The 11974-nt window shown below is 44.0% G+C and overlaps 1 protein-coding gene across 2 annotated transcripts; it reads left to right on the top strand.

The window, feature by feature from the left end:
* The first annotated feature begins 830 nt into the window (after positions 1 to 830).
* On the top strand, positions 831 to 11190 carry LOC148214035 (zinc finger protein 197-like). Of its 2 annotated transcripts, none has more exons than XM_088128907.1 (6): positions 831 to 1033; positions 5553 to 6157; positions 6467 to 6581; positions 6709 to 6776; positions 8139 to 8268; positions 9157 to 11190. In XM_088128907.1, the coding sequence occupies exons 2-6, from the start codon at positions 5666 to 5668 to the stop codon at positions 10974 to 10976; spliced, it is 2625 nt and encodes an 874-aa protein (XP_087985033.1). In that variant the 5' UTR covers positions 831 to 1033; positions 5553 to 5665; the 3' UTR covers positions 10977 to 11190. The 2 variants fall into 2 exon arrangements, with proteins under 2 accessions (XP_087985033.1, XP_087985034.1); XM_088128908.1 differs by having other exon boundaries at positions 8468 to 9224.
* The last annotated feature ends 784 nt before the right edge of the window (positions 11191 to 11974 follow it).

The raw sequence follows: 11974 nt of genomic DNA, 5'->3' as shown, positions 1-11974 counted from the left end.
CCTGGTACCAAGCTAATTTACAGCTTGTTTATTCAAAGGCAGTCAGGCATCTAACGGCTGGTTGCCTCAAGGCAAAGGAAGACGGGGTGGGGGGATTTCTGTGCTCTTTAAAAAGCAAAAAGCAGGGTGCAAGTTAAAGTTTTAAACATAATGTAAAATAGAGTGCACTATTAAATGTATGTAATACATTATGTGAAATATATAGAGTGTATAAAAAATTGTGTATTCAAATAACGCCCTTCAAAATGTTATTTTAAAAAAAGTTATAGCAGTCAATGGGTATTTGCTTGATTTGATCCTGCCAATTGTATCTGGGGGGGGAATAGTTATGTTTGGGTCATTGCTATTACAGGGGTAGTCTGAAGGCTGAGAAGAACCGTGTTATCAATGGGAGGAATGCACAAGGCCACCGGTCCGTGAGAAAGGATTTTGGCGCCCATGTAGTAAGGGGGGGAATAAGTAGAGGGAGCTTTACACAGGCTTTAGTTTTAGCAATGCTTTGCTTCAAGCTACATGTACCAACCAATAAAGGAGCATTTATGTGAACCAGGCCTGGTTTCACGAGAATTCTCCTAAACTGGGGCTTGGATTTTGTGGACTTGACAGCCCCCTTCCTCCTGACCCCATGGAAATAACCCCCTTTCTCCCCTCGTTGCATGCCCTGCTGCAGGGGGCTCCCTCTGCAAAGAGAGGGGACACCATGCGCTTCAGCGGAGGGCCACTGGAGGGCGACGGCCACAGGTGGCTTTTCAGAGGACGGTGGGAAGGGAGTGACATCACTTCTTCCTGCCTCTCTAGGAAGGTGCACTCTCTCTCTTTAACCCTTTGAGCTTTACAGGAGGCAAAAGGCTGCAGGGAAGTTTTGCAGGGAAGACATCCTGGGGGAGGTAGAGTTTGTGTTGCAAATCTCCAGCAGGGAAGAAGAAAAGTCCTGCAAGGAAGGAGGTGCCCGAGATTGTGCCTGAATTCTCACCACGCGCTGATGAGGCTGAAATAGGGCTGGATCCTCTGCAGTTCAATGCATCTTAGGAGGGTGAGTGGACCAGGAGATCCTCTTAAGCTTCCTTCCTGCAAGCCCTGTGCTTTGTGTGGACTCTGTCCCTGAGGTTGGGGGATGTGTTTGGGCTTCGGGCATGTTGTCTGAACCCGCCTGGGTGTCCTGGTGTGACTTGGCTCTTAAAAGCAAACCCTGAAGAAAGGGAAATGGAGCATCCCAAGCCAGGCTCATTTCACTGGCATCCAATTCAAACCTTTATTGGCATTACAAACATTAAAATACAAGGAATTAGCATATCGTAAGGATGACAGCAGGAAAACAATACTCAATGCTTACATTTCCTTTTGAACACTTCCTCCAGGAACTCAGCGACAAGTTGGGTAATCTCAGCAATAGCATCACAAAGCAAATACCGCCAGGATGACGCAGGATCCACGTCGTTCAGAGGGTATTTGCCCTGCAAGGGTCTTAGAAGCAAATCATGCCGAAGAGACAGAAATAAATAGCAATCGAAAATGATATGATAGATTGTATCTGGGCTGCCACAGAGACCGAGCCTGTCGTGGGTGGGAATGCGTTTGTACCTTCCAAGGAGCACCTTAGAGGGAAAAGCATTCCCTCTAGCCAAGAAAAGGTCCTTCCTGGGAAGGTAACCCGAGATCGTTGAGATAATGCGCCATCTTGCCCAGTTGATTTTCTAGACCAAGCATGGCAGGGGAGCATCCACGAGGTTGGGCTGGTCTGAGTTTGTGGTATTCTCAGTCCAAAAGTCTCTGTAATAGTGCTAAATGCAAAGCTTTCATCCGAAAGGCAGAGGTCCTCAACTGCAATCCCAATCAGCTTAAGCTTGGATGTAATATGTCGCGACCACAGCGAGATGTACTTGTCTCTTTTGAGATATAATTGCAGACTTCGAGGTGCTGCTCTATATAGGATTCTGAGCCAATATTTAATTGTTAAGATCCAGGCTTTAGTTTCCATTAAACTTTGACCCGTTTCTAGGCAGAGACGCAATTAGGAGCCCCTACGAGCTGCCTCAGAAAGGAAGCCTGTATAGTATACCTTCCACTTTGGTGTTGAAAGCTCTCGCCCAAAGAGGGATACCATAAAGTATTTGAGAGAGAGATTTGGCTTTAAATATCCTAATTGCTGCTGGTACAAACTGATTGCCTCTTGTAAAATAGAACTGTTTGATCTGGGCGGCGGAACAATTGGCTAAGTGAATTGACTTATTACGATGAATTACCCAAGAAAGATTATAGCTAAAAGTAATGCCAAGGTATTTAAAAGTTTTGACTTGTTCGATTTCTATACTGCCCATAGACCATCTTGCCAGATGCCATCTTTTAGCAAATATTATTACCTTTGATTTGGAAAAATTGATAGTAAGTGAGTTACTTTGACAATAATTATAAAATGCCTCCAAATATCTTCGTACGCCCACCCTCGAGCAGGAAAGAACTGTGGTATCATTGGCGTAAAGTAAAAATGGAGTACGAAGACCGCCAAGACTGGGGGGGGTGACCATTAACTGAACTAAGGGAGTGGGCCAAGTCATTCAAGAAAAGGTTGAAAAGCTGAGGAGCAAGGACACAGCCCTGCTTAACTCCCTTCTGCGTAGGTATTCTCTCTGTTAAATGACCCTTAGTTGAATATTTAACTTGGCAAGAGGTGCCTGTATTTCTTTACTAGGAACAGCAACCACAGGTCTATTCCTTGTTTCTTCAGTTTAGACCATAGTACATCCCTCGGAATTGAGTCAAAAGCACTTTTAAGATCTATAAATGCTACAAAAAGCTTTTTTCTTCCTAAATTCAGGTATTTTTCAATTAGGAAGTTCAGTGTGAGACAGTGGTCAATCGCAGAATTTCCTTTGCAGACGCCTATCTGTTCAGGCCCGATTACATCATTTGTATACATCCAATCTAGTAGGCGGTGTTCAAGATGTTTAGCATAGAGTTTGCCTAAAATAGACAAAAGGCTGATTGGACGAAAATTACCGGGCTGGTCAAATCCACCTTTCTTGCAAATTGGAATTATTATTGAATTGAGCCAAGTGTTCGGAATTTTGCCGTAATGATCAATAAGTGTAAATAAGGAAGCCAACGGCTGGGCCCACCAAACAACATATTTTTTAAGTAGTAGTTCAGCTGGGAGCCCATCCGGGCCAGGTGATTTTCCCATTTTTAGATCAGCAATTAATTCAGTGATTTCATCTGTGCTCACTGGAGGCCACGGTGGTAAATCTAAGGCAGTGCAATCATCTTCCTCATTGTAGGGAGCTACAGGGGCGTCATACAGTGTTGAGAAGTGTGCCACCCATTGCTGAGATGTAATAGCACGGGTGGCAAAGGGGGAGTTATCACTGAAATTGCTCGAAGAAAGTTTCCAGAAAGATTTACATTTGATAGCCCTATACAATTGGTCCCATTGACCCTGAAAAAATATTTTTTTTTCTTAATGATAAGGTCTTGGAAGCTTTCCTTATGTTTTAAGAATTCATTATCTTTACTAAAGTCCATAGCCTGGCGTAATTCTTTAAATATGCATCTCAATTTCTTTTTCCGGATATGGCATTCCAGATTGAACCAAGTGGCAGATTTTGAGACAGCTACCTCAGCAGGTTTAGCTTTTAGCCTACATTTGCTAATTAAGCAAGAGAAGATAGAAAGAGCATCTTCAACCGAAGCTGAGTCAGTTAAATCCACTCGCAAGCTGATCATTGGTTCAGATCCAAGTAAAACATGGAAATCCTTTTCTAAAGCTGCAGACCATCTAATTCTCTTAAAGATATTATCGGAGGCATGACTATCATAAAGCGATATGCACGCAAGGTTTGATGAGTTACATTTTAAAACTATAGTCAAAGGCAGATGGTCACTTTCAATGCGAGATTCGATAGTAAAATAGGGAATATCGGGCAATAGGCTATATGGGCAGAGCACTTTATAACACTTTGACCCCTTGTGGAGCTAAAAGTGCACCCCTTTGAGTCGGGGAAGCAGCTTAAACCGTTCAGGATGATCAAATTGTGCATTATGCAAAGGTCTAACATCTTCCTCCCTGCGGTATTAAAAGCTGCATCACTAGATGAGCGGGGTAAGCAGAGAATCGGCGGTAGGAGCTCTTTATCATCGGGCCTAACTTTGAGAACCAGTCATAAATACTATTTCCAATTCTAGCGTTAAAATCACCAGCCATAAAAAGTTGATCTGCAGGAAACTTTTTAGTTAAGAACAAAATGTAGTTAAAAAACTTGTCCCAACTGGCAACATAGTCACCACCTTCTGCAGCCTGGGGTAGATAAACATTAACAATAATAAGATTCATAGAAGGTAATACCAACCTAAGTGCTTGAGCTATGGGGGACATGAATCTAACAATGAAATCTGTGCATCAAGATTAGCATTCACTAAAATTGCTAATCCAGCCCTGTGGCAGCCCTTACTAAAAAGTTGATAGGCTGGAAGAATAAAATTTCTAAAACCATTTCAATTAAAAGGGTTCACTGACCAAGTTTCCTGCAAAAGAAGACAATCAAAAGAGGTTAAAAAATTTATAAAATCCATGTCATGCATTTTGTTTCTCCACCCTGCTATGTTCCAGGAGACCAAACTCAAGGAACCAGGGGGGAATAAGTACTTAGTCAATCCAGCTCAGTGATGTAATTCAGAGAATTAGAAGGATCATCGAACATGCAACCATTTTGGGGAATGGACTTTGAGGCAGAGTATACGGCTTCCGTGGTTGTAAAGCTTGAGTCATTCGATAACTCCTGGGGGTTAGGAGTAGTCAGGCTGGTCTTTAAGCCTTTAGGGATCATTAGGGTAGGCTTCGCAGAAGGACTCAGTGGAGAAAAGATCATAGACCCTTTGTTGTTCACTGCAGAGCAGGGAACCTCATCACCTCTTAGGTTTTGTAGCCTGTTTTTTATTAAATCTAATCTTTCTAAAATCATTTGTTGGTCTGGAGTGGGTAGGGTTCCAAAAGAACAAAGAAGATCTTCAACTGAGTTTTCCAAAATGTTGTAGAGTATGCTGTTCTGAGGTTGAGTGCACTGTTCATCGATGGGTTCTAATGGCCGTTGGAATTATTTCACTGGCATTTCATTGTATCTGAACTGGACTTTGGGGGTTTGTTAACCTGTTTGGGGTTTGGCATCTTGTGTGAATCCTGCTTGTAGGGAAATGTAGATACGGGTTTCTAAAAAGCCAGCCCTTCCTTCTCAGAAAAAGAAACGGAAAATGCTCCAAGATGCATTTATTGGGCATTCGAAGTGCTTGATGGAAGTCAATCCCCTATTTTGCAACACACACAAAGAAACACACAAATAACCACTTGTTATCATCTTCTTGCAGCTTACTAATATGCAACCCTCAAGAAGTAAGATTCAGGTATGCCAATCAGGTGCCCGGCCCTCAGTTCCTATCTGCTCAATGCCACCCCAGTCCTCTACCAGCTCAGGAAAGTGGTGCTCTCCATAGGGATGAGTGTTGTTCAATGGTGAAATTCATCACTTTCTAATTCTTGGAATTTCTTTTCTTGTCCATCTCAGACACACAATCTGGAAGCCTTTTGTAGGTCCTTGTGTACAGACAAAATCCTCTCTTGGGCAAAGAGGGCTGAATGGCCTGCTTTAGTAATTCCTGCAGCTAGAGGAACAGTCCTATGAATGAAAAGGCATTTGGAGAGCCACAAGATTCCTCAGACCCCGTTGGAGTTGCGTTACAGGACAGAGAAAGAATGGAGACACAACCCTTAGCAAGTGAGGGAAGTGGAGAAGGCCCTTCTGCTTTCCAGCCTGGGAGCTGTGGGGAGATCTGGGCAAGACCAGGCCCGAAGATCCTAGAGGAGGAAGCCATCTGTTCAGACGTTCAGCCCCAGAACTTCAGGAGCATCCAATACCAGAAGGCTGAGGGTCCCCGAGGGCTTTGCAGCTGTCTCCACTACTTTTGTCGTCGATGGTTGAGACCAGAAAAGCACACAAAGGCGCAGGTGCTGGACCTGGTTGTTCTGGAGCAGTTTCTGGCCCTTCTGCCCCTGCAGATGGAGAGATGGGTGCGGGAGTGTGGAGCAGAGACAAGCTCCCAGGCAGTGGCCCTGGTGGAAGGCTTCCTCCTGAGCCAGGCAGAGGAGCAGAAGGAGCAGGTCGAGTTGCAGGTGAGGGACCTTCAGTTTGGGAGCCCAGAAGGGGTCTGAACAGAATAAACAATGTGTTTGAATTCTTAACCCCTCCCAACGAGAGTTTTCTGGCATTTGTAATATGTGGAGATGATTCACTAATTCTTGTGGGACATTGTTGCGTTATCCATTCTAGAAGATAGATTTGAGACAGCCATTCCTTTCTCACTTTCCAGCCTCCCTGATGGACACTGGAGGCTTTAAATATGTGTTCAGAGAACTACAATACACTTCATGTTGTGGGATGTCTGTTAATTATTCTTCTTTTCTCCTGCCTACTATTTCAAGTCCTTCGCTGTGGACATCAGAGATCCTGAGGGAAGGAGGTATCCATCCAGTCCCCCTCAGGACCCGTTTTTCAGGAGGATCTCTCAGGAAGATCCAAGTGAGGACACCTCAGGAGGTAATAGAAGGCCCTCCCATTCCCCAGAGAGATCCCAGCTGCCTCATCTTCTCTATGTCTTCTCTTCTCTAGAATGCCTCCTCCTATTTTATTAATTCTGCACTTTAAAATTTTCTCTCCCTCACAGGGAAGACTCGAATGAAGTTGTCTGCTCTTTCTGGTGGAGCTGAAACAGTGGCTGAACCTCCAGCTCCAGTAAGAGGAGGAAATTTATCTATTGAATTTGTATTCTCCCTTTCCTTCAGGCAGTCAAGCTGGTGTATGTAGGACTCTCTCCTTCCATTTTCCCCCCTTTTTTGGGCCTGGGTGTTTTCTTCTCCTTGAGCCACATTGAATGGGGAATGGAAGATACAGATTGCTATCAGTCACCTTAGCCTGCTCTGAAGTCTGTGGTTCTGATAGAAGGGTTTATAATTCATTCCCTGAGATTCTTATTAGGAAATCTGTTTTTTTAAGACTGGTACTTAACTCACCTTCTGCTAGTTACTCTTCCTACTATTTGTTTACAATAACTGATTTTTTAAAAAAGTTCCTCAAGTGATAGGAATAATATTATTACAGCCATAGCAACCACTAAACAGAGATCCATTCTTTTTTTAATTCTTTGACTTGGAATTGTGCAAGCCTGCTCAAAAATAACTAAATACTCAGATTGGCACATTGCCATTTTTAAAAAGCCTTGTTTCCAACCAGTGATGAGAAATATAAGCACATCAGATTAAGACATGAGCCAGGCTATCAACATCCAATGAAAATAGCCGGATAGAAAAGATTTTAAGTAGAAATTGTCCTGGAAGAGCATAAAATCAAGGCCTTTTTGCCTTGCAAAATAATTTCTAATCCTCTGTTTTCTACCTGGATTTGGAGGCCAAGGAATCCAGCTTGGCAAAGGCTAAGAAATGTCCTTCCCAGAAAATTGCCTCCACTTTGTTGTCTCCCATTCAGCCAGCGGCTCAGACTACTAGCAGCTTTCTTGCAATCTGAGGAAGAGAAGAACCCAGCTTGTGTGCCTCTGGATATTGATGGCCCCCCACCCAAATCCCTGGCTGTGCTCCCCCAGCACTTTCATGAAGTTGTTGAGGTGGGCATGATTGGTCCTTCTGGGGACACCGTAAGCCCTTTGCTAAAATGCTAGAAAGAAGCTCCCCGCCCCCGATTTTCTTCTGCAAAGACAGGAAGGATTGGAGACTCTGATAGGTGGAGTTTCTGAAGACCATCTGCCAGTTGGTCCTCTCAAGACGCTGAGAATCTTTTGAAGGTGGGCGCATGGATCGCTTGATGGATTGATCCAGAAGAAAATTGGGGTTGCTTTCACTGAATGCCACTGAGAGTCCTGCAGAAGCAATCAAGTTGATCAAGCCAGCCAGAAATATTTCTTCAGTCAAAAACTTTTGGCTCTTTCCATTTTCTCACCTAGACCTTGGAATTCCACCAAGCGTTGCCATTTAACTTAGTGCAAAGCTTTGCTTTGGAAATTTGTGAAGAATAGGACAGATCTTGGAAATCCTCCTGGCCTGTTCTGTTCTGCTCTGTTGTTTTCTTTTTTTCCTTGTTCAGGAGGGTCTTGTGTCCTTCGAGGAGGTGGCTGTGTATTTCTCCGAGGAGGAGCGGTCTCAGCTGGATCCTCACCAAAAAGCGCTGCATTGGGAAGTCATGCTGGAAAATTATAGGAACGTGGCCTCTCTGGGTAAGGGTTTGCTTCTCTCCCATGAGAGAGTTTGGAAAGACATTTCTAGTTAGATGCCATCAGCTCATCTCTTGGAGGGGGGGGAAGGAAAAGATCTGGCCCTCTCCTGCTCCAAGGAAGGAAGGACGTCGATGGCTCTCTGCTTAGATGCATCCCCTGCCATTTCTCATCTGGTGAATTTTTCCATTTCTTTTTAAAGGTATCAGTGAGAAACTCATTCCTTGGCTTGAGGAGATGCTCAGCTCCATCACACTGATTTCATCCTTTTGGGCCCAGATGCTTCCCTGTCTGTCCTCTGAAGGATTCTCATTTATTCAGGCTGTTGGGTTAATGACTTCTCTTCCTTTTGATTTCTATCCTGAGCCTTGGGGTTAAGGGCAAAATGGTGCTGCTTTTCCATTGCAAACATGCTGTTTAGGGTTAAAAGAAGAGCTCTATAATTGTTTTCTCTGCAAGCATTTGATTTTGGCCCGAGAAAAATGAAGAGCAAATGGAAGGCAGTTTGGGTAGGAAGAAAGGACAAATTTCAAAATTGATTTAGTTCTCACTGGTCGTTCCTGTTATTGACCGCCTCCCGATAAATGTTCAGTTTTCTCCTAATGCCTCCCTGGATGTTTCCCCAGATTCTTCCTGAACTCAACGCTGACTCTGGGTTTGGTTTGACTATATAAGGATGATTCTAAACAAACCAGATGCTGTAGATGTTTTCAAAGCTTTTATGGCTCATGAGTATAGAAATTATCATTTCTATAACATGTGATTGTAAGGATACATATGTGCAAGATATTGGAATTTGGCAAAAATTCAGAAGGAAAATCATATGACCTCCTACAGTCTAATCTTTTCTTCCACCCTTCCTATCATGTTCATTTCTCTTTTCCTTTGAAGGTGATCATGCCTATGAGAATAAAGATCCCAGTGAAAAATTCGAAGTGATCAGGCATGGAGGCGTAATGGACAAGGAACTAGAGATTCACCTAGAAAGTCATGAGAGAAGCCATTCAAATAGTTGGAATCAGGAAAGCTCCATGGATGCTGAGACGCAAGGCTTTCTTGCCCAACAAGGAAAAATAAAGGAAAAGTATACTGGAAAAAGTGTAAGACTATTAAAAGACAAATTAGTTGTAAATGAACAATCTCCAACCCAAACCAAAGGAGAAGATTCTATCTGCAGAGACAATAGAAAAAACCACAATTGGACTTTCACTCTTTCCTGTGAAAATGGGTCCCTTACTTCTCATGAAAGGATCCACGCAGGGGGAAAACTATATAAATGTTTGGAATCCGGAAAGACTTTCGGAACAAGCCGTCAAGTTACTTCACATGAAAGGATCCAGACAGGGGAGAAACCACATGCATGCGCGGAGTGTGGAAAGAGCTTTCGTAGTAGGAGTGGACTTACTTCCCATAAAAGGATCCACACAGGGGAAAAACCATATAAGTGCATGGAGTGTGGAAAGAGCTTCTCTCAAAATACATCCCTTATGAGTCATAAAAGGATCCACACAGGGGAGAAGCCATATAAGTGCCTGGAGTGTGGAAAGAGCTTCTCTCAAAATGTATCCCTTATGAGTCATAAAAGGATCCACACAGGGGAGAAACCATATAAGTGCCTGGAGTGTGGAAAGAGCTTCTCTCAAAATGTATCCCTTATGAGTCACAAAAGAATCCACACAGGGGAGAAACCATATAAGTGCATTGAGTGTGAAAAGAGCTTTCGTAGTAGGAGTGAACTTACTTCCCATAACAGGATCCACACAGGGGAGAAGCCATATAAATGCATGGAGTGTGAAAAGAGCTTTCGTAGTAGGAGTGAACTTACTTCCCATAAGAGGATCCACACAGGGGAGAAGCCATATAAGTGCATGGAGTGTGGAAAGACCTTTCGTAGTAGGAGTGGACTTACTTCCCATAAAAGGATCCACACAGGGGAAAAACCATATAAATGCATTGAGTGTGGAAAGAGATTCTCTCAAAATACATCCCTTATGAGTCATAAAAGGATCCACACAGGGGAGAAGCCATATAAGTGCCTGGAGTGTGGAAAGAGCTTCTCTCAAAATGTATCCCTTATGAGTCATAAATGGATCCACACAGGGGAGAAACCATATAAATGCATGGAGTGTGAAAAGAGCTTTCGTAGTAGGGGTGAACTTACTTCCCATAACAGGATCCACACAGGGGAGAAGCCATATAAATGCATGGAGTGTGAAAAGAGCTTTTGTAGTAGGAGTGAACTAACTTCCCATAACAGGATCCACACAGGGGAGAAGCCATATAAATGCATGGAGTGTGGAAAGACTTTTACTCAAAGCGGTAAACTTACTTCCCATAAAAGAATCCACACAGGGGAGAAGCCATATAAATGCATGGAGTGTGGAAAGAGCTTCAGAATAAGCAGATACCTTATTGCCCATAAATGGATCCACACAGGGGACAAGCCATATAAGTGTACAGAGTGTGGAAAGAGCTTTCGTAGTAGGAGTGAACTTACTTCCCATAAGTGGATCCACACAGGGGAAAAGCCATTTATGTGCATGGAGTGTGGAAAGAGTTTTACTCACAACGGTAAACTTTCTTCCCATAAAAGGATCCACACAGGGGAGAAGCCATATAAGTGCCTGGAGTGTGGAAAGAGCTTCAGGAGGAGGAATGACCTAATTTCCCATACACAGATCTGTTTGGGTGAGAATCCATGTAAATTCTAGATTTAGTTGTTTAAATCTATACATTTTCTATTTGTGTACACTCACCTGGGAAAAGGTTTCTTTGAGTCTGACCCTCACAACCGGCAACTCAAGAGAAATTAATTAATCATTGAAAATAAAAGGGCCGTTTTAATTATGAACTGGATTTTTGAACGTACTGTTATTTTAGGTGGCCAATGCTATTGCACACCAATAAGAGAAATTTATTGTTTATTAAGTTTACATTTATCCCAGTGCCAGAAGGCATGGTTTGTCTCCTATCCAGGAATAAACACGCAGGGAGAGAGAGAAGAGTTGATTTTTTGAGAGCCAGATGCACAAGAGAGTCAGCTGTGGGGCAGCCATGCTTGGTTTCTCCAGGAGTTCCTTTTATAGGGCAGGTCTGTCAGGTTCAGAGAAACTCTCGCGACACGTGTGGTTCACAAAGAAGGTTTACTCATGCGTAACGTAGTAGTCACAAGCAAAGCCAGGACTGGCTTGGTACAATTGCATCACTTGTTATATTCCCCCCTTCCCGCGCTTTTTCCCGCCTCGTGATCGCGTTGCGGCTGTGAGCTATTAGGCCCCCCAATGTCCCCCCTGATCGTTCATGATGGCAGGGTCGGTCAGAGTCCATTGTCCTTGATTGCCAGTCCCCCTCCGGCTGGGTTGGTCCCTCCCTGCTACGTGCAGACCTGCGGGTTCTGTGCTGCGTTGCGATCTTGTTTCGCTGCCCTGCGGCCCCGTTCCTTGCTTGCTCGCGCCGTTATCAGTTCATAGTTAAAAACTTCCGCTGCGGTTTTCCTGTTTAGCTGGCCGCAGGTGGCTCGTTAATTAGCGGCGCTTTCGGTTCCTCTTTTCCCCGCTAGCTACCGCCGGTGGATTCCGCGTGGTCTGGTTGCGAGCTTCCTGCAACCCCGTGCTTCCCTGAAGCCTCGTGCTGACCGAACCTGACATGCCGCCCCCCTGACGACAACTCCCCCCCCTCGGTCCTATTTCGGCTTCTCGGGGTATTTACT

This window comes from Python bivittatus, unplaced genomic scaffold (genome assembly GCF_059951505.1).
Source record: "Python bivittatus isolate LINGU-HERP-01145 unplaced genomic scaffold, Pbiv_v1 ctg000820_np1212, whole genome shotgun sequence".
NCBI lineage: Eukaryota > Metazoa > Chordata > Lepidosauria > Squamata > Pythonidae > Python > Python bivittatus.
Note: the sequence above shows the minus strand (reverse complement) of the source record. Positions and strands in the feature narration are given on the sequence as shown.

Bases quoted from the DNA above. Each gene is read 5' to 3' on its own strand.
- LOC148214035 (XM_088128907.1), top strand. From the start codon at position 5,666: ATGAATGAAAAGGCATTTGGAGAGCCACAAGATTCCTCAGACCCCGTT. The intron at 6,582-6,708 runs GTAATAGAAGGC...TCTCCCTCACAG, and splicing joins AAGTGAGGACACCTCAGGAG to GGAAGACTCGAATGAAGTTG. The intron at 8,269-9,156 runs GTAAGGGTTTGC...TTTCCTTTGAAG, and splicing joins TAGGAACGTGGCCTCTCTGG to GTGATCATGCCTATGAGAAT.